At 38.0% G+C, this 21,440-nt stretch overlaps 1 protein-coding gene across 2 annotated transcripts in view; it reads left to right on the top strand.

Moving 5' to 3' along the window:
* Window positions 1–11,492, top strand: part of tbrg4 (transforming growth factor beta regulator 4) — a 52,780-nt gene extending 41,288 nt beyond the window's left edge. For both annotated transcript variants that reach the window (XM_028817376.2, XM_028817378.2), the window contains exon 11: window positions 11,213–11,492. In XM_028817376.2, the coding sequence (XP_028673209.2) occupies window positions 11,213–11,314 (102 nt within the window). In that variant the 3' untranslated portion in view covers window positions 11,315–11,492. The remainder of the gene's footprint in view (window positions 1–11,212) is intronic.
* Window positions 11,493–21,440: the final 9,948 nt, after the last annotated feature.

Genomic DNA, 21,440 nt, shown 5'->3' on the forward strand with positions numbered 1-21,440 from the left:
GACGGTATTTTTTTCCCCATGCAAGAGTGGATGTTAACCACATTTTCCACTGCAATTACTGGCTAAGAATAACCTATTCCACTGTCAAGAGTATTGTACATTGTACCAAAAAAAACATTTTAATGTGCACACAAGTATTAATACAGGTTTGCATTGCCCCATAAAGTGATAGTTTTCAAGGGGGTGGCACTAATGGAGAAGGTATCACATTGCATGACAGATGCAGTCAAAATATAGAACCTTTTTATTGAACAAATTTTGCAAAAACAAACTATAATTTTGACAACATATTTTCAACCATACAAAGAGGCATTTAGACTTAGTAAAATATCCAGAAGTGCTTGTCAAAAGTTGTATTGCACTGAATATGTCTTAGAAAAGGAATAAATAGTAATATATTTTGTAAACCAACTACACTTTCTGTTAATGTTAACAATCTCTGTCCACTGACACGTTAAAGTGACTTTTTAAACAACTTTATCATCATTAAACTGCATAATATTTAAACTAATAAATAATAACAATAAAATAAATAACAGTATTATTACTGATAGTTGCACTATTACTTCAAGACTTCAAGCCCAGGTGCATTACACAGTATTTACCAAATTAAAATAAAATAAAACAAGTGCAACTTGGTGATGACATCTTTACCAACTGAACCATCATTTAGGCAAACTGCATTAATATGGACCTTGCTTCAAGCTAAGCTATATGCATAAATAATATACCTGCAACTTGCATTTCTAATGCTATTTGTGGTATAGCCCTATGGAATCGTATTTGGGCCATGGTGAAGAAAAAAACAAACTATATGTCGAGAATAAAGTCAACATTTCCACTTTATTCTCGCCGTTTATGTTGAGATTAAAGTCGACATTTCCACTTTATTCTTGCCGTTTATGTTGAGATTAAAGTCGACATTTCCACTTTATTCTCATAGTTTACTTCATAATTAAAGTAGAATGTCGTAAACTAAACTTCTTCCTAAAATCAATGTTTAATTTACTAGATTTTGTCAAACCCCGTCATAAATTAATGCAGCACATTAAATGCTTTGTGTTGTGTTCCCCAACCCAGTTGTTAATCACTACGCTTCTTAAACTGACTTCCTCCACACTAAGAGGAGACAGCGATCACCATACAGAATCCATTCACTTCATGATATTCCTGCTTTCTGAAAATTTAGAATGCTAAGATAAATACTTGATATCATTTTCATGATGAAATGCATTAAAGCAGGTATTACACATGCACGGTAGTGAGGCGGTAGTGCTGCTTCCTCGCAGTAAGGGGTCCCCAGGTGTATGTACAGTGTAGAGAACTTTATGGCAGGTGTGACAAGGCTCCAAAAAACTGGATGTATGAATGGCTATCGCACAGGTTTAATTTAAATATTGTGTAAATGTTGGGTTTGTGATCTGGTGGTCGGAGACACGAACACGGAATTCAATGCATGTTCTTCTGAGCGGGCTATCTTTATTGCATGCATGCTGTCTCTATCTGACGTACCAAAACCCCAGTTCCTATCCTTCCTTTTTCTTTCACCACATATCCAATCACCACACGATAAACGTCTTTGTGAAATTAAAACTAGTTATAAACTTAGCCCACGGAGTGTTCAGAACTTTAAAAATATCTTCGTTATACATGTTTAATTATGCCATCCATTCAGGGTTCCACCCATCACAGCAAACATTGTGTGCAAGGCAGGAGAAAATCCTGAACGAGTCGCCAGCACATCGCAGGGTGAATACGAGCAAAACATACACTAGCAGGGTCAATATAGCATAACAAAACCCCACATCCTACATGACTTTGAAAGGAAACTGAAGCACGCCGAGTAAACCCACCAGAAAAATATGCAAATGCAAGGCAGGCATGCCGCCGTGCCCCCATATGATTAATGCATTTCACCATGAAAATTATATTAAGTATTTATCTTAGCATTCTAAATGTTCAGAGAGCAGGAAGATCATGAAGTGAATGTATTCTGTGTGGCGATCGCTGCCGGCGCCTCCTCTTAGTGCAAGAAGAAGTCAGTTTAAGAATCTCGGAGAACACTTAACACAAAGCATTTAATGTGCTATATAACTTATGACGGGGTTTGAGAAAATCTAGTAAATTAAATATTCATTTTACAATGAAGTTTTTAGTTTACGATGTTCTACTTTAATGACAAATTACGAGAATAAAGTCAACATGTTGACTTTAATCTTGACATAAACGGCGAGAATAAAGTAGAAATGTCGAGAATAAAGTCAACATGTCGACTTTATTCTTGTCATAAGCGTCAAGATTAAAGTGGAAATGTCGAGAATAAAGTCAACATGTCGTCACACTATTACACAGTACCCAGGTACATTACACTGTATTGAAAACAAATAAAACAAGTACAACTTGGCTTGCAGTATTATCCAGTAGTATAGAAACAGTATTTACACATCTGACCTTTTAAAACTAAAGTATCTCCAGGCGACAGACGTGACTCCTTTTTTTCGGCAAAAGTTCTTCTGTTCATCATGTTCAACTTTATCGTCGGCTTCAGTTTCAGAATGTTCTCTGTCCATTTTCACTGCGCAATACCTACGCTACCGCTACCTATTTGGTGGTGTAGCAGTGAGAAACAGCCCCCGTGCAACAAATCTGTGTTTAGCAGTGAAAAAGGTCCCCACTTGAACAGTTTCCCGCTGCGCCACGTTCTGAACGTCGTTTAGGCAATTTAAACCGGTGTTGCAGTAAAAGAAAAATCCATATCATAAAAAAAGTAAAAAACGGTTTTCGGTATGAACCGGTATACCGCCCAGCACTAGTATGTATATGTGTATGTATGTGTGTATATATATATATATATATATATATATATATATATATATATATATATACACACACTAGGGGGCTTCACCCCCCGCTCGCTTCGCTCGCCAACCCCTGTGTTTGGTTAAGCAGATATACAATTTTAAATTTTGTTTTTTTCTGTGGAATTGTTTCAGTTTCATTATTTGCTCTTTTACTTTAAAGCTTCATTAAAAACAATATTTTTTGGAGACACATTGTGACAACGCAACGTATAACTGCCTGTGAGTGAATACTGTTTCTGTTTCTCTAATAAATAATCTGACTTTTTCTAATGTTTGTCCCTGTGATTTATTGATTGTCATAGCAAAACCTATTCTCACTGTAAACTGTAAACATTTTAATACAAATGGCATATCACAATCTCCTTTGGTGTGTAATGTTATTCGTGGAATATATACATCACCTTTCTTTTTGCCTGTTAAAATTTGCATTGCTTCTCCGTGATCCTAAATATACACCTGACCGAATTGTGTATTCTTTGAAATTTGACTTGTCGTTGCTTTAACTGTTCCAGGACCACAGATTCTCATAGCGTATGGTCCATTATTGTGTAAATCCAGGTTTTGTGCATTGAATGATGCGAATGCGAAAAGACTTTGTTGTCTACTCTTTGCCTTTTATTTCTGACCTCGATTTGTCCTGCTATTTTTTCAATTACACCTAGTTCTGATGATTAATCACCTTTTGTTTGTGGTAATGCAATCTTTTCTGTCATTTCTTTGATACTGTAGCGACTGACATGATAAAGTGTCACAAAAGTTTTACTTGAACAATCGCCGACTTCCTAACCCCAAACACAACTTTCTAGCACCCTCTCCAACGCCCCCCCTTACCGCATCAATCGATACCCTGCTATCAGTCTTCCATGCTGTACTCTGCTCTCCCTCAATCGGACCGAACAGTCACTTAAAACCAAAAAGCCCTGGCTGGGACGCTACAATACTTTCAAATTTTACTGCTTTCATATTCTGTACCTTTGTCTACATGTGTATCGCGCCATCATTTGTTTAAGCCTTTCGAATTCCACTGCTTTCATAATCTCTTATCTGCCTTTTTTTCTCTCCAACACCTTTGGGTCTCTATTCTCCATATTGTCCTTATACACTTTATATGTTCTGAGAGCACATGATCTGTGTGTACTACGTGCTTTTACACGACTGAGTATTTTTTGATGGATGTGCTCTTATATGATATCTTTTGTAAGTAGGGCGTGTCTTGCAAGAATCTCATTTTCCACGTCCCCGCAAGATGGCCCTGGGACAGTCTCTTGGCACCAAGTCTCATGTTTACGGTCCCCATGTGACACTCCGTGGCAAGTCTCTTTTGTCTCGCGGGTCTTTTAAATGTCTTCCGAGAATATCACGTATCGTCGCCTTGCTTTTGCTTTCCAGGATTTTTTTTATAATAGAAATTATATATATATATATAAACTAGTCATTAAGCCCGTTACAATAACGGGCGCTAGAACAGTAGTGCATAAACATTAGTAGGGACAGTCTATATTAAATGGCAAGGGACTTTGACCTCATTCTTTTTGTTGGTCGTATTTTTCTTTGTCTTTCAACCTTTCTTTTGTTGATGTTTACTTGCTGAGCTGACTGTTCTTAGTGGGCTGCCGCCGTGTATTGTGTGTCTTTAATTTTCTGTGACAGTAATACTGTCTTGTACGTCCGCTGGCCTGTACGTCCGTAATATACCTTTAATTTTCTCTGGCGGTAATACAGGCGTGCACGTTGGTAATATGCCTTTAACTTTCTCTGACAGTAATATCGCGCATCGCACCGTGCCCCGCGCATGCGCACTTCACCAGAAGACACACACACACGGACACCTGGACTCACACAGGGATTTTATTAAAGAGGATACACCAGTAACAACACACTGCACAATAACATTCAGTGAATTCACTTGACTTGAGCATTCCTAGTTTTCTTTCCTTCTCTGTACGTTTAGCATTCATTTGCTTAGAGGTTGATGCGCTTGCTTCTTCTTTTTTCCACCATATAGAGGCCCACTTCTTCTCTTCTATCATCGGCATTTTTTCGCATTAAAACTGATTAAGTCAGTGTTTGTGTTGCAGTTACTTAGTACGTTTTTCTTAAGCTGGCACTTAAGTTTTCAATCTGCTTCAAGAATGATTTAAGATATGAAGAGGTAGGGGAAGTGACGGTGTAGGTGGTAGGGATGATAACGGCGCCCGTACGAATGTGTCGCATGGCCGCCCTGCTGGCCACTGCAGAGAGTTGATTCTATAATAAAATAAAATTAAAAATAAGAGAAATAACCTTGGAGGTCAATCATCACCCCCAAAGCGGACAGTAGACGTCACGTGGTGTATGTGTACCAAAATTCAGGTCAATAGTTCAAACGGTTTATGTATATATATATATATACTGTATATATATGTATATATATATGTATATATATATATATATATATATATATATATATATATATATACTGTATATACAGTGCATCTGGAAAGTATTCACAGCGCATCACTTTTTCCACATTTTGTTATGTTACAGCCTTATTCCAAAATGGATTACAGTAAATTCATTTTTTTTCCTCAGAATTCTACACACAACACCCCATAATGACAAAAGTTTACTTGAGGTTTTTGCAAAATTATTAAAAATAGAAAAACTGAGAAATCACATGTACATAAGTATTCACAGCCTTTGCTCAATACTTTGTCGATGCACCTTTGGCAGCAATTACAGCCTCAAGTCTTTTTGAATATGATGCCACAAGCTTGGCACACCTATCCTTGGCCAGTTTCGCCCATTCCTCTTTGCAGCACCTCTCAAGCTCCATCAGGTTGGATTGGAAGCGTCGGTGCACAGCCATTTTAAGATCTCTCCAGAGATGTTCAATCGGATTCAAGTCTGGGCCACTCAAGGACATTCACACAGTTGTCCTGAAGCCACTCCTTTGATATCTTGGCTGGGTGCTTAGGGTCGTTGTCCTGCTGAAAGATGAACCGTTGCCCCAGTCTGAGGTCAAGAGCGCTCTGGAGCAGGTTTTCATCCAGGATGTCTCTGTACATTGCTGCAGTCATCTTTCCTTTTATCCTGACTAGTCTCCCAGTTCCTGCTGCTGAAAAACATCCCCACAGCATGATGATACCACCACCATGCTTCACTGTAGGGATGGTGCCAGGTTTCCTCCAAACGTGACGCCTGGCATTCACACCAAAGAGTTCAATCTTTGTCTCATCAGACCAGAGAATTTTCTTTCTCATGGTCTGAGAGTCCTTCAGGTGCCTTTTGGCAAACTCCAGGCGGGCTGCCATGTGCCTTTTACTAAGGAGTGGCTTCCGTCTGGCCACTCTACCATACAGGCCTGATTGGTGGATTGCTGCAGAGATGGTTGTCCTTCTGGAAGGTTCTCCTCTCTCCACAGAGGACCTCTGGAGCTCTGACAGAGTGACCATTGGGTTCTTGGTCACCTCCCTGACTAAGGCCCTTCTCCCCTGATCGCTCAGTTTAGATGGCCGGCCAGCTCTAGGAAGAGTCCTGGTGGTTTCGAACTTCTTCCACTTGGGACCTTCAAAGCAGCAGAAATTTTTCTGTAACCTTCCCCAGATTTGTGTCTCAAGACAATCCTGTCTCGGAGGTCTACAGACCATTCCTTTGACTTCATGTTTGGTTTGTGCTCGGACATGAACTGTCAACTGTGGGACCTTATATAGACAGGTGTGTGGCTTTCCATATCATGTCCAATCAACTGAATTTACCACTGGTGGACTCCAATTAAGCTGCAGAAACATCTCAAGGATGATCAGGGGAAACAGGATGCACCTGTGCTCAATTTTGAGCTTCATGGCAAAGGCTGTGAATACTTATGTACATGTGCTTTCTCAATTTTTTTATTTTTAATAAATTTGCAAAAACCTCAAGTAAACTTTTTTCACGTTGTCATTATGGGGTGTTGTGTGTAGAATTCTGAGGAAAAAAGTGAATTTAATCCATTTTGGAATAAGGCTGTAACATAACAAAATGTGGAAAAAGTGATGTGCTGTGAATTCTTTCCGGATGCACTGTATAAGATTTAAGATAAGAAATAATATAAATATATAATATTTCTACAATCATTACACAGCCTCTATTTTGAGCAGTACTTGTTTTCATTACCATTACTCGAACACTCTGAACTTAAACTTGTGCTTATCTGTAAAACTGTTACCAAGGTTATCAAAGAAGGGATACAAAAAACACAAATAGAAGAAAACTTGGTTAGTTTATATCTTCTTGGATATTTACAACTTATTTTTAAAGCCTGTCTTAATATTAATATTGTTAATATGATAACAATAGATTTACCCAGAATTTTCCAAGAAGAGCAGAATGTAACTAGATGAAATGATTCCAGGCCTGAATCTCTTCCAATTAGAAACTCCAAAACCCTTTTGAAACTGCCTACCTATAAGCTTGTTGACAACTGCTTACTGTAGAGATGTCCACTGTGAAGAATTGAGATTGTGTTCTGTATATAAGCTGTGGGTTCAAAGCCAGTGTAGTGGCCTTAATTAGCAGGACTGTTGTGTTGCACTCTTGTGGCCAAATTAATGTCGCTGAATTAATAGATAATGCATATGGCACAGATTCTTGTGTCACCTTTTTAATTTGCCTAATAAATAATGTTTCAAAAGGTCAAATACTGAAAAACCTCTAAATGTCATACACCAAAAATTCGAAAGCTATCACACAAATGTGTTCCAAAGTTAAGTGAAGCAGATCGCATCTCTCAGCTTGGTGGCCTGTAACACTAACTAGGTTGACTACTGAAGACTGCTGTGACATTGTGTTTGGAGCTTCCAGGCAAATGAAAAGTGTTTACCTTGTTAAAATGTAATTTGGTTCAGTGTCTAAAGTGAACTCATCAAGAAACCTTGCAGGAAGACCATATTTGGGCATTGAAAATTGTAGGACTTATTGTTTGGACCATAAAGTCTGAGCAGGAGGTGTAAGGCTTAGCTGTCAAGCAGCTCAGAATCAACTGAAATGCCAATTTCAGTATAAACCCTGAGTAGGCAGTTTAAGCATAAATGGTCAATCAACCACTCCAGATACCACAGTGAGAGAAAATTGCATGAACCAGAGACCTGCATGAGACTGATTTTTTTTTTGATAATATTTTTGTTTGTTTTAAGAATAACCCTGTCTTTCATAATCACAGTTGCATCTCACTACTGCTTACAATGTAAAAGTATTGTCAGTCATACATTTGACTCTTGTTTTTTCTGTTTCCAATATGATATCTAGGACTCCTAAAAATAAGTTATACAATCCAATGGTCACATTAATTTTTTGTTTCAATGCATTTTTGCTATATTGGATATTTTTTGCAATCTCCCAAGGCAACATCATGTGTTTATTGGCACTGCCATTGTAAGAATTTTGTCATTGCTAGGTAAGGTCAACTAGAAGTGTGTGGCACGTGACATCACAAGGTCACTAGTATAACTGTCATTATTATGCGCTTCCTGGATGTTATGATTTGCCTTTTAAGCTTAATTTTCACTTCCCTGGCCTATTAAAATTATTAACAGTATGATTTTTCAAGGTTTCTGTGGCTAAGGAATCTAGTGGTTATCTTCATTTTTTGTTTCTTTTTGTTGACATTCTCTTGAGGCATCTTGTTTTCCTTGTGAGCACACCCATGCTGAAGACTGTTGCTGGGATGCGACGCTCCTTTGCTGAGGATGCAATTCCCAGATATCACACATCATGACGTCAGAAGTGCAACATTTCAAAAAGCCAAAAGAAAAAGTTTTCATAGTGTTAGTTTTGAATTAACTGGTTATAACAGTTTTTTTCCCCCCATACCCCCGGATTATAATTCACGTCCTGTGTTTCTTGGCTCTGGTTACGTGTATCCTTTTTGGCTTATGATTTACCGTTTCATTCTTTGATTGTAATTCTGGATACACATCATTAATTACTGTCTTCACTTTTGTTAATTTTAACTTCTCCTTGCCATTCTCTGATTCCATTCTCTCTCAAACCTGTGGTCATCTTGCTCAAGCACTGCACTGGTTGCCAAAGTTCGTGGGTTCAGCCTAAATACTCTAACATAATTATTCTTTGTTTAAAAGCTGTCAGATGACAAACTCCTCTTTTGTGTTTTAACTTTGATTTTTCTGTTGGTTCTAGTTGTGTTCTAGTTATGTGAACTTTTGGTTTCTAGTCCTCTCACTCCTTCACTACAGCTCTTGTTTCACGTCCTGGGCCTTGGTTATTCGATTCTTACAACCTTGGCTTTTTTACTATATATTTGTTCTGCGCCGCTCCCACCAAAATTCTTGTTCCTTGAATCAACTGCCATCCATTCAGTTCAGTACATCACCTTGCTCATTGATGAGTGATAATGTTTTGTTCCACACCATATATTTCAAAAGAGAAATACATTTTTCCAGTCTGAAGTTAATGACCAATTTTTTTCACATCATTGAGTAAATGAGAAGAATCAGGTGCCCATTCCATCACTTCTGAAGGTTAGGTGCTTGATACAATCTCACTTCATGTGTAGGCATTCCAGTCAAGTCTTGTGAACCCATGCAGGACAGTCAGTTATAGTTTTTTTGTTGCCAAAGAGTAATGCTTCAGTTCCAAAAACACTGAGTTACTAAAGCAGTACCAATGACCATATAAATAACCCGTTTTTTTGTTTTTTTTTTTTTGATTTTCATGGTTTTGCTTAAAACATCTAGAGACACGCTTAAATTTGTCACTAGTGGAGTAAACAGTTGCAGATGACAGTGACGTTTTATAATAGTTCCACGTCTAAATGTTGGGCACCTGTACTCCTCTGTAGTAGGTGAGATTTCATTCACAACTGCTCCTTTTATGTTCTGCACCAACTTACTTGCATGTCATGGTATCTTTGAGAGATGTGGCAACATCGTGTTGACGTTGTATTGACCAAATCTGGCCACTGTGTCTGCTTGGTACTGCCTAAATTCAGTAAAATCTTTGTCAGACACCATTTTTGACTTGTCAATTTGGTGTTCATGAGTGTCAGTTTAGTTTGTTCTCTGACAACAGCGTGTGACACCTATTGACTTTTGCTAACAGCACACTAAAATTTATAAACAGCAATCAAATAGCAGGCACCTATTTTCAAATCGGCTGCATTGAAAAATGCCTGTCATTTATGTTTATCTTTTAGTTATTGTAAAGTCTCTAAAATCACCATTTTTAAGAGCGCTTTTTTACATTGTTGATATACATTTAACAGCCTCAGGCTATGTGTACTTGTAACAGGAATATTTACTATAATCTGTGTTTTTGTTCACACTGTCTAAAACAACGAGGTGTAGCTTAAATGATGATTCATTTCGTCTCTAATGCACTTGCTCAACATCTGAAAAAAGAAAAAAAAAAAGAAACCTGCTAAAAACTCAAGTTATTTTATTCTTTATCCACCCCCTCCAACCTGAAGTACGAAAATTACATGAAGAGCATTACTTCTGGTCCTGTGGGTCTACCATGCAAATGCAGGCATCTATCACAAACCTTTCAGTAAACCTAGTAGAGCACATTTATTTTGAGAATAGTGCTTCAAAGACATCAGTAAATCTTTGATTTTGGGTGACTACCTTCATCTCTAGTTGTAGCATTTTCTTTTTGCACACCAGAATAACCTTGACCTTGGTTTGATGAACAGTTTTATCCTTCTTGATCACCAGTTGTGAACACCTTATTTGATGTTATTTTGTAAGGGATTCCTACATCTCAACTGGAAGAGTGTCCCCATCTCCAAATACAAGGAATGAGTTGGTTGACTCTCTTGCATGGAGTTGTTGTTGCATTACACCTTCAAAAACTCCATTTTCCATTGCTCACACAAGGTAGTCATACATGGTGGCCACACTCTTTACTGCTCTTTGTCCAATTGGTATATCAGATTTCTTTTCCACTTATATGTGAAATTGAAGAATACCATTCTAGAATAATACTTAGATAGCATAATGGTGGGCATGTTTTCAGTGTGTAATTACGGAACAAAGCTCAGTTATTTTGATGAAAATGTGAAGAAAAATTTGTAAAAGGATTGCATTGATAAAATGCAGTAGACCTCAATGTGAACATTTGTTCTAGATGTATAAGCAGTGGGGTAGCTAAACCTCCAAAAGGGGTAAATTATCTTTCTGTGGAGGCTTGGGAGTTAGCCCATGTTCATTTTTTTGAAGGGAAAGGTCATTACTTTAAAACTGATTCCAGCGTGGCATGGCTTTATGTTGTTTTTCTGCAGCTGTCCGCTTGTCTGTTGGGGTTAATGGCTGTAGTGTCCATAGGGATCTGTCCATGCACATCTGCTCACCTCTCTTTTTTTCTTTTTTCTTTAGGTACCATACTTTGAGTGGCTGGAGCTTAAATCAGATTGGCAGAGGGTAGCTTATTTAAAGGATAAGATTGGAAAAACTGTGGCTGAAGATATGGCAAAGTGAATCCTTATTAACTCATTAATGCTGTGTTTGCATTGGAGGACTCCAGTAAGGTTTCCAAGCAACCAAGATTCTTGCTGCTGAGATTTTACTATCCTGTCATTATGGCATCCACCTACCGCTTGTTTTGTTTCTATGGCAACTTGCTGGCCCGTCTTTGATAAAGGAGATGTATGTTCAATATTTGTTTGTTTTTATTGCCTAAATTTCTTGTGTCTATAAGCCTCCTGAAAACCATGCAACCGTAATTAATTTGATAATTCTTTTTTTAGTAAAATATTTTAGAAAAATTAAAATGCAAAATAACTGTTGTCTGTTTTCAACTTTAATTTTGCAATATCTTTTTACATTTGTTTTGAGCTGATTCCCTTCCTGTGTTTAAATTTGAGAAAATACATCATTGACCTTCTCATCGTGCTTCTCAAGAGTTCAGTTGCACCCAGCCAAACAAGGTGGCCTGTTTTGTATGTTTTATTTGTTTTCAAATAAGAGAAAATGCTAAAGTTATCCTGCTTGGTGAAATCAATCTGTATTTTAATTTTGATTCTTGAACTTTGGTATCTTGTTCAGGTAATAAGAATCCAAATTGGATTTACATTTAAAAGCAATGTGACTTAAACATTAAAATAAAAATATATATATATATAGCTCCCTTTTTAAAAAAAAAAAAAAAAAAAATCATCCCCAGCCAGAAATCATTCTTCCTGTAAGTGAATGCGAAATTGGAAGATTGTATTTATCTGACTATTTGTGAGCTTAGGAAGTGGAAATAATGCTGTATACCTACACAAGTAACTACTTAATGACCCAAGGGAACTAGCACAACTCTCTGATGAATACGAAAATCTATCAAAAGTATGACAAAATTTCCCTGCATTAATTTAAGCTGTGTCTTGTTATATTCCCGAATGTAAATCATTTAGAGTCTAATATGCAAAAACAAAACAAATTACAACCATAAGATTTTAAAGAATGTAAAAGCTGTTGTATTTTAGAGGCCAGCATGGTGGCTTTACAAGTGGGCAGCCCTTCTTTATGGAGTGTGGGTGTTCTCACATACTCATTTTTCTGTTCCTTTATAATCCAAAGATATGGGCTGATTCTCAATGTTCGGGTGGTCTATTCTGGTTTGTGTGCACATGAAGTTGCTCTGTGATTGACCTAAGTCCAGTCTGGGATTGGCCCCTGACTTGTTTGTGATACTTCAGGGTTCAGAAAATGTATTGATGACTTTACTGTTTGTATCAATGCAATATCAAAAGACTCGTATTGTCTTCTAAGTGTGCAATAAACAAAAGAAAACAAAGAGCACCTAAATAAACTATTTTGCTTACTAGTAAAGATTTCCTCCTATATTCAACATGTCATAAAAGATGCAGACATATTCATAAATTCAAGCAGAAGTTGCTGTGGGTTGTTAGGTGTGCTCTTCCTGTTGGTAGTGGGAGAGGTGACATTGAGGGCCTGTATAGATAGATAAATTGAAATAACGGTACGGTCAAGAACGCTTGTTGCACATTTAATGTCCTGAATGTTTTTTAAGGATATGCTGTTTGTGTGTCTAGTATACTGCAGTTTTCATGAAAGTTTTGCTATCACTTTTGAGATTTACTTAGTCTTAATGTTCAGTGTCAAGTCTTTGTCAGTGTAATAATAAATACAGAAACATGGGTCAGTTAGTAACAGCGTGTCCTGCCACTGCCCCCTTAAGTTTTAGTTAGTGCATCTGATGTTGGTAATGGCACTCAAGACTCAAATGCTTCTTGGAATTGTTGATGAGACTCTGAACAAATTTATTTTGTCCTGTAACTTCTTCACCAGTAACATTTAAAGATTTTACATCATTGTCTACTTATTTCAGACTCTAGCACTACAGTTCTATGGCCTTTAGGTGTGGACTTCCTAAGATATAAAACTCCTCCTTAAGCCATTTGTCTGATGGGCTATCAAGGCTACCATCTTTCAGCATCTTGTGATGAATTGATGGTCCAACCTCTTGAAAGATTATCTGACGGAAAGCTGTATCGAGGTTTTCTTCACTGATGACGAATCTCCATTCTGAGATACGTCCTTAGACCATAAGCCAAGGGTTTTCAGACTCAGTCTTGAAGACTGTGGCCGCAGGCTTTTGTTCTAGCCACCTTCTGTTTTTAATTGGACTCTTGGGCTAATTAAGTAAACTGTTATTTCCCATATTTTGTGGTTTGGAAACAATATAGAAATTAAAAAATGAAGTTTAGTAAAAAAAAAAATATTAAAATGTACTAAGCAGTTATATGGGAATAATGTATTTTTTTCTTTTTAACAATATTTTCATCTTGATTTTACAATCTACTTTTCCAGGTGTTCTAAATGTTTAACTAATATATTATTTACTAATTAGTGGGTCTGGTGCTAAGGTAGTTGAAGCCTTTTACAATGAAGGAAGCAAACTGCACAGCGAAAGGGCAAAGTAAAAGGAAATCAGCAAAAGAGAGTTAAGCATTTAAATCTCTAGCAAAACCAGAAATATTTCTAAATGTCATATAAATGTAAAAGTCATGCTGCTGTGCATTTGTGAATATAGAATAAGAGAAGAGGAAAAAAAATACTAGCTAATTAAATGAGACCAGTGTTATGAGGTGTTGTCACTGATTAGGAATCTGGTTGGAAAAAAAAACCTGCAACCATAGATAGTCCCCAGGACCGAGTTTGAAAACCCCTGCCCTATGATATCCTCAAGCCATGACACTGCCACCATGGTCTTGATTGAACATTGGTATAAGGTTCTTAAAGGAATGCTTCACTTAAAAACAAAAGTTTTATCTTACTTACCCCATGTTTTTTTATAGTAATGATAGAGTAAAAATGTTCATCTCACATTTTCAAGGAGAATGAAGATGAGGTTTTTGATGTAATAAGCAAGTCACATGGACTGTGTTTTTGTTGTAAAGATCCAAATCTCCCTCTTATTCTATGGTCAAAAGTCCTCTCTTCATTTAAAAAGGTCAGTCCTATGTGACTTATGTTTCCTGTTGATGATGGGCAATGATTATACCTGAAGCATTTCATTAACAATAATTTGGCATTAAAAAAATGACTGGATCACTCACATGTATTATACATCATGTGACATGAGTAATGCAAGATTGTTTTTCTTATTGTTTCCTTTTATACAGCATTGGTAACAATTCGCTTGTATTTTATCATAAAACTTTTTTAACTTCACTCTCCATAAAAAAGTGAGATTATGAATTTTTCTCCATCACTACGAAATACGTGGGATACTGTTAAAAAAAATTTAGGTGGAGTATTCCTTTGACTTGGAAAGCAGTGCTTTATTTTCAACGGATGCATTGAGGTTGGGGTCTTATTTGCTGTTTAGAGTTTAAAATAGGATGGAAGAGAGGCAGGTAGCAAGTGAGAGGGAAACAAACAGCCATGAAGCCTTTGAGGTCTGTGGTGAAGAAGAAGATGCTTGTGTGGAGGTATTTTTAAGAAAAACAAATCACAAATCCTTAATGTGTAAATAGCTAAATATCCCACTGGGGACAAATACATTTTGATCGACAGATAGACTGATAGATAGAACAATCACCAATCCTTCGGTCACTTCATTGGCTCCCTGTCCGTCTGCGTATCGAATACAAACTCTGTTTGTTTACACACCAATGTATCCATGGAAATGCTCCACAATATCTTAAAGAACTCCTTATATTACAATCCACTACAAGAAACCTCCGTTTTACAAATACCCACCGCCTTCGCCCCCCTGTGACCAAACTTCATACAATGGGAGACAGAGCCTTTGCAGCCGCTGCTCCATGGCTCTGGAATGCCCTACCAGAGAGCCTGAGAACACAGCAGATTATGGACTAAAGACTTTTCTCTTTAGGAAAGCATATTAACAAGAATGCTATAATTATTGTTGTTTTATCTCTGTTTTTATCTTGCCTTGCCTTTGTTTAATCTTTATTATGTTGCACTTTGAGATTTAATGCTAATGTAAAGTGCCCCTATAAATAAAATGCATTATTATTATTATTATTATTATTATTAATCAAATGCCCGGGAAAGGGACTAAATTAGAGGATATACGACACCAGAAAGATTTTTTTTTTTTTTTTAAACTAGGGGGCTTTGCCCCCTGCTCACTTTGATCACCAACCCCCGTGTTTGGTTTTCTGGATACACGCTTTTAAGATTTTTTTTCTTTGAATTGTTGCTATTTCATTAGTTTCACTTTTATTTCAGAACTTCTGTAAAAACAGTATTTGGAATCTTTGGAGTCCCAATATGCTGACTCTTTTAAAAGAGGTCAGTGAGACATGTGTTTTTTTTTAATTTGTACCATAATTCAGGATAAGTTTCTCTGTTTGGAATTTCAGCACAGACAAAACAATCTTCATCATCAGCAGTTAATAAATGCATGTGAGATAAAGTCCGTTTTTGAAATTCTCTGACTTAAACTTCAAAGCCTTACAATATTTACGTACTTTTTAATTCCACTGCTTTCATAATCTCTAACCTGCTCTGCATGTGTATAGCGCCAGCATTTGTGAACGTCTTTATGAAGTTCTACTTTGTCTTTTATTCTGTCTTTTAATTCTGAGCCTGATTGGACGTGCTTTTCTTCAGTTCCACTTGTTCCGGGCTGATTATTACTTTCCTTATTTTCTGAATTTGTACCTAGATTATTTTTTCTTTTTTTGTTCTTTTTTCTCTCCAACGCTTTTGAGTCTCTTTTCTCCGCGCTGCTTTCTTCTTTGCTTAGTCGTTGACGTTTCATTTATAATGTATTGTCCTTATACGCTTTATATGCGCTGAGACCCTGGATCTGTGTGTGCTCAAATCCTTTAGATGACTAAATGTTTTGCTGCCCGTGGTCTTATTTGATATTGGTTGTAAGTAGGGCGTGACTTACAAGAATCTCATGTTCTACGTCATCACGAGACGGTCCTGGGTCAATCACTTGGCACAAAGTCTCATGTTTAAGGTCCTCCGTGGCCAATCTCTTTCGTCTTGCGGGTCTTTTAAGTGACTTCCGTGATCTTAACGTGAAGATCACGTCTCATCTCCCGTCTTTCTCTCCCAGGATTTTTTTTTATAATAGAGAGATAACTCTCTGGGCACAATTCACAACATATTTGCAGTCATTTGCTCTGTGTCATCCATTTGAACAAACTGAACAGTGTATGTCCTCACAGGTGGCGCAGTGGTAGTGCTGCTGCTTTGCAGTAAGGAGACTGTGGAAGATTGTGGGTTCGCTTCCCGGTTCCTCCCTGTGTGGATAGCGCTTTGAGTACTGAGAAAAGCGCTATATAAATGTAATGAATTATTATTATCATGGTTAGTACATTTGCTTTGTATGTTCAGCCATGTTTTTGAGTTTTAATAATTATAATTTTTATTAAAACTGTTTTATTGTAGATCTTCCAAGTGCTCTTTTTCATGGTTTTATTTAAGACTAGCTGTCCCCCGTGGCTCCGCCCGCGTACTAGTGAAACAGGATCAACTTTAAAAATCAATAAACAGGTATCGCTAGCTAAGCGGAGGTAAGGTACTCTCCAAAACGTGGTGACAGGTAGACCGACTCTAACTGAGGCTGGCGCGTGAGTGAGGAGGGCCCTGCTCAGCTCCACACTTCTGACGTCACGCATCCCCCTCCCCTCGGCCCACAGCCTCTGTCTCAGATTAGTGCAAATAAATTGTTCCTGCAAGCGAACTGATACTTAGTGCGGTGAGAGAGAGATAACTCATTGTTTTGATTGTAATTTTGTTGTTTTTGGCAGATTACAAAAACACAGTACCCAGGTGATAAGAGAAAAAATCGTACCAATATAATGGGCCAAAGTGAAGACCACCAGTCAGATTACCAAAGCCCAGAGCACTAACCTGAAATCAAAGTCAAAATCCTGAATCCACAGAAAAGCCAATCTCACTAAAATTATACAAATCAATTAGTATTGTTTTGTAACCTTAAATATAGTTTTGGTGACCATATCATATATTGAACATCTGGCAGTAACACAAATAATTCCTTCTAGCCATTTTTAGGACACTAGGCATATTTATTCTTTTGCTGGCCCATCTGTAGGAGCTTGACTCTAAATTCTTACCCATGTTGAGTGAGGTATGGCCTGCAAAACAGCATGACATAGTGCCATTTCTTAGTGACTTATATTGTGCCTTCAGAAAGGATTCAGACCCCTTTACACTTTCATATGTTCATATGTTGTAATTATTTTTCCCTCATCAAGCAACACTCAAAATCTCAGAATGACAAACCAAACTTTTTGCAAAGTTATAAAAAAAAAACCTGAAAAGTCACTTTAACACAAGTATTCAAATTGTTTATTATGACAATTGATGTTTGGTTCAGGTATATCCCATTTTATTTATCATCATTGAGATGTTTCCACATCTTGTTTGGTGTCCACCTATGGTCAGTTCAGTTGATTAGACATGACTAGGAAAGGCACACATCTGTCTATAGAAGGTCTTATAGCTGAGCCAAAATCAAGCCATGAGATTAAAGGGATTGCCTTCACAGTTTAGAGACAGGATTGTGTCGAGACACAGATATGAGGAAGGCTGCACAAAGTTTCCTGCAGCCTTAAATGAGCACAGTTTCATAATTCTTAAATGGAAAATGTTTGGAGCAGCCATGAGTCTTCCTAGAACTGTCTGCCAAACTGAGTAATTGTAGTAAAAGTGCCTTAGTGAGAGAGGTGACCATAAACCCAATTGTCACTGTGACTGAGCTCCTGAAAACCTTTGTGGAGAAACATCCAAAAGACAACCATCACTGCAACACTCCACTAATCTAGTCGTTATGCCAGTGGCCACATAGAAGCCTTTTCTTAATAAAAGCCACTGGGAAACACCGTTGGAGTTTGCAAAAGGCACCTAAAGGACTCTCAGACTGAGAGAAACAAGATTCTCTGGTCTAATGAAAGTCTAATGAAACTAGAATTTGCATCATATTCAGAGTAAACCTCTCAACACCTGTGCAATATCATTCCAGTGGTGAAACATGGTGGTGGCATCATGTTGTGGGTTTTTTTGCAGCAGCAGCCAGGACTGGAAGACTAAACAGAGCTGAGGGAAATCCGATCAGAGCAAATTATGAAGATACCCGTAATGAAAACCTGCTCCAGAGTGCTCTGTACCTCAGACTGCTCAGAAGCCTTGCATTCCAACAGGACTTCAGGTCAGCTTTATGAATGTCCTTGAGTTGCCCAGACTTGAACCACTTGAACATCTCTGGAGAGACCTAAAAATAACTCCAGAGATGGAGTCCATTCAACCTGACAGAGAAGAAAATCCCCAAATCCAAGAGTGTGAAGCTTGTCGTGTCATACCCAATAGCGCTCCAAGCTGTAAAGGGTCTGAATACTTGTGTTAATATGATGTTTCCATTTGTATTTTTCATAAATTGGCAAAAATATTTAAAATCCTGATTTTGCTTTATTTGGAGGAAAGAATGAATTTTAAAGATTTTAGCAGAAGTTTGCAACATAAAATGTGAAGGGGTCTGAATATTATCTAAATACACATACATACATAACACTTTTTTTGTTTTGTTTTTTTTGAAAGACTCACTTGAGATTAAATGAATCCAGCACCATATTTATTACAAGCATTATGCTCCTCTGGGTTTTTGTTCAGAGTTGAGGCTTCAGATGGGTTGACAAGGGGCAGTGTGTCTTGTGGGCTTACTGTAGCTCATTGAGGAAGACACATAGGAGCAAAAGTAGAACTGGAGCCACAGTTCTTTGATGTCACTTGTCAGAGGTGATTGGCTAGATTACAAATGATTGACAAAGACTCCACCCACACTAAGAGAATCAGGAGGTCTAAGCCGTGAAAGTAGGGCAAGCTCTGTGTACAGTTTGTGTGACACTGCAGTGTTAACTCAACAGTCCCTGTTCACTTGCCTTTTTCTAAAATATTCTTACGCTGAGATTTAAAGGGCTGTACGTACTATTGAATTCTGTGGTACCCTGCAATTTATTTCATGAATCTGTTGTTTTCTGTGGGCAGAAAAACTTTCTAAACTTTTCTTATCGTGCATTTAGTCCTTAAAGGAGTACCCCACCCAAAATAAAATTATATACTATGTAGTATATGTAATGGCTGAGGAAAATTTTTAATCTCATGTTTTCACATAGATAACAGAATTCCCAGTAGAATAAGCGTCTATGGTGATCAACGCTGCAAACAAAACGTTCATGAAAAAATCCTGTAAATTGTGTTGCATATTCCTCATGTCACGTCATCCAGTCATATGCTCAGAACTTATAAAATGCATGCAATTTTAGTAAAATAAACCACTTTTATAAGATGCTCTCCTGATCTAAAACAAAATCAGTCAAGTCTTTGAATTGAAGACCCATCTGTCTCCCTAAGCACTGGTCAGATTCCTGCCTAGTAACAGCTTATTCATTGACTAACATTAGGTGCTCTCCCACCACAGGAACGTTTTAGAAAGTCAGTGTAGCAATAGGTTTGAAATGTGCCACAGTGACCAGTGAAGTTTTATTCCAAACATATGTTATGAGGCCATAAAGCTGACAGAAGGAAACTGTCAGAGAGATGGACAGAAACATGTGAAGGACACACAGGCATGCTATTTAAATAGTGCTGATGTTTGATGATCAGGACCACTGTCTGCAGAGGCCATGAGTGATTAGAACAGGAAAAGCTGCCATTTGGTCACAGTCCATAAGTAACATAGGCAGCTCAGATGGCAGTTGCCCATACCTGGCAAGATTCATGAAAAACTCAATGAATATGCAAATATGTGAGTATTTATAATGGTTAGGATCCATCAAGAAAGTAGAAGCCGTCCCAAAGCCGCCTTACATTCTGCCAGACTCGATGATGTGCACTCATCAGGCACTCCACATTGAAGAACTGGATGTTCATTGTACTGTTCCATTGGCGTCTCTTTGGCCTGGAAATGTACAGTCACCGGCCACTTTATTAGGTACACCTTTCTAGTACCAGGTTGGACCCCCTTTTTCTTTTAGAACTACCGTAATTCTTTGTGGCATAGATTCAAAAAGGTGCTAGAAGCATTCCTCAGGGATTCTGGTCCATATTGAGATGATAGCATCACACAGTTGCTGCAGATTTGTCAGCTGCATATCTATGATGCAAATCTCCCATTCCACCACATCCCAAAGGTACTCAATTGGTTTGAGATCTGGTGACTGTGGAGGTCATTTGAGTACACTGAACTCACTGTCATGTTCAAGAAACCACTTTGAGTTGATTTGAGCTTTGTGACATGGTTTGTTATCCTGCTGGAAGTAGCCATCAGAAGACGGGTACACTGCGGTCACACAGGTATAGATATGGTGAGCAACACTACTCAGGTAGGCTGTGGCATTTAAATGATGCTCAGTTGGTGCAAATAGGCCCAAAGTGTGTCGAGAAAATTTCCCCCACACCATTACAGCAAAACCACCAGCCTAAACTGTTGATACAAGGCAGGATGGATCCATGCTTTCATGTTGTTGACGCCAAATTCTGAACCTACTATCCAAATGTCGCAGCAGAAATTGAGACTCGCCAGACCAGGCAATGTTTCTCCAACCTTCAGTTGTCCAATTTTGATAAGCCCGTGTGAATTGTAGCCTCAGTTTCCTGTTCTTAGCTGACTGGTGTGGCACCAGGTGTAGTCTCCTGCTTCTGTAGTCCATCTGCTTCAAGATTCAACAAGTTGTGTGTTCAGAGATGTTCTTCTGCATGCCTTGGTTGTAACGAGTGATTATTTGAGTTACTGATGCCTTTCTATCAGCTCAAACTAGTCTGGCCATTCTCCTCTGACCTATGGCATTGAAAAGGTATTTTCGCCAGAGAACTGCCGCTCACTGTATATTTTCCCTTTTTCAGAATATTCTCTGTAAATCACCAAGATGGTTGCTTGTGGAAATCCCAATAGATCAGCAGTTTCTGAAATACTCAGACCAGCCCGTCTGGCATCAACAACCATGCCATGTTCAAAGTCACTTAAATCGCCTTTCTTCCCCATTCTGATATTTGGTTTGAACTTCACCAGGTCATCTTGATAATGTCTACATGCCTAAATGCATTGAGCTGCTGCCATGAGATTGACTGATTAGATACTTGGGTTAACAAG

Source organism: Erpetoichthys calabaricus, chromosome 13 (assembly GCF_900747795.2).
Source record: "Erpetoichthys calabaricus chromosome 13, fErpCal1.3, whole genome shotgun sequence".
Lineage (NCBI taxonomy): Eukaryota > Metazoa > Chordata > Cladistia > Polypteriformes > Polypteridae > Erpetoichthys > Erpetoichthys calabaricus.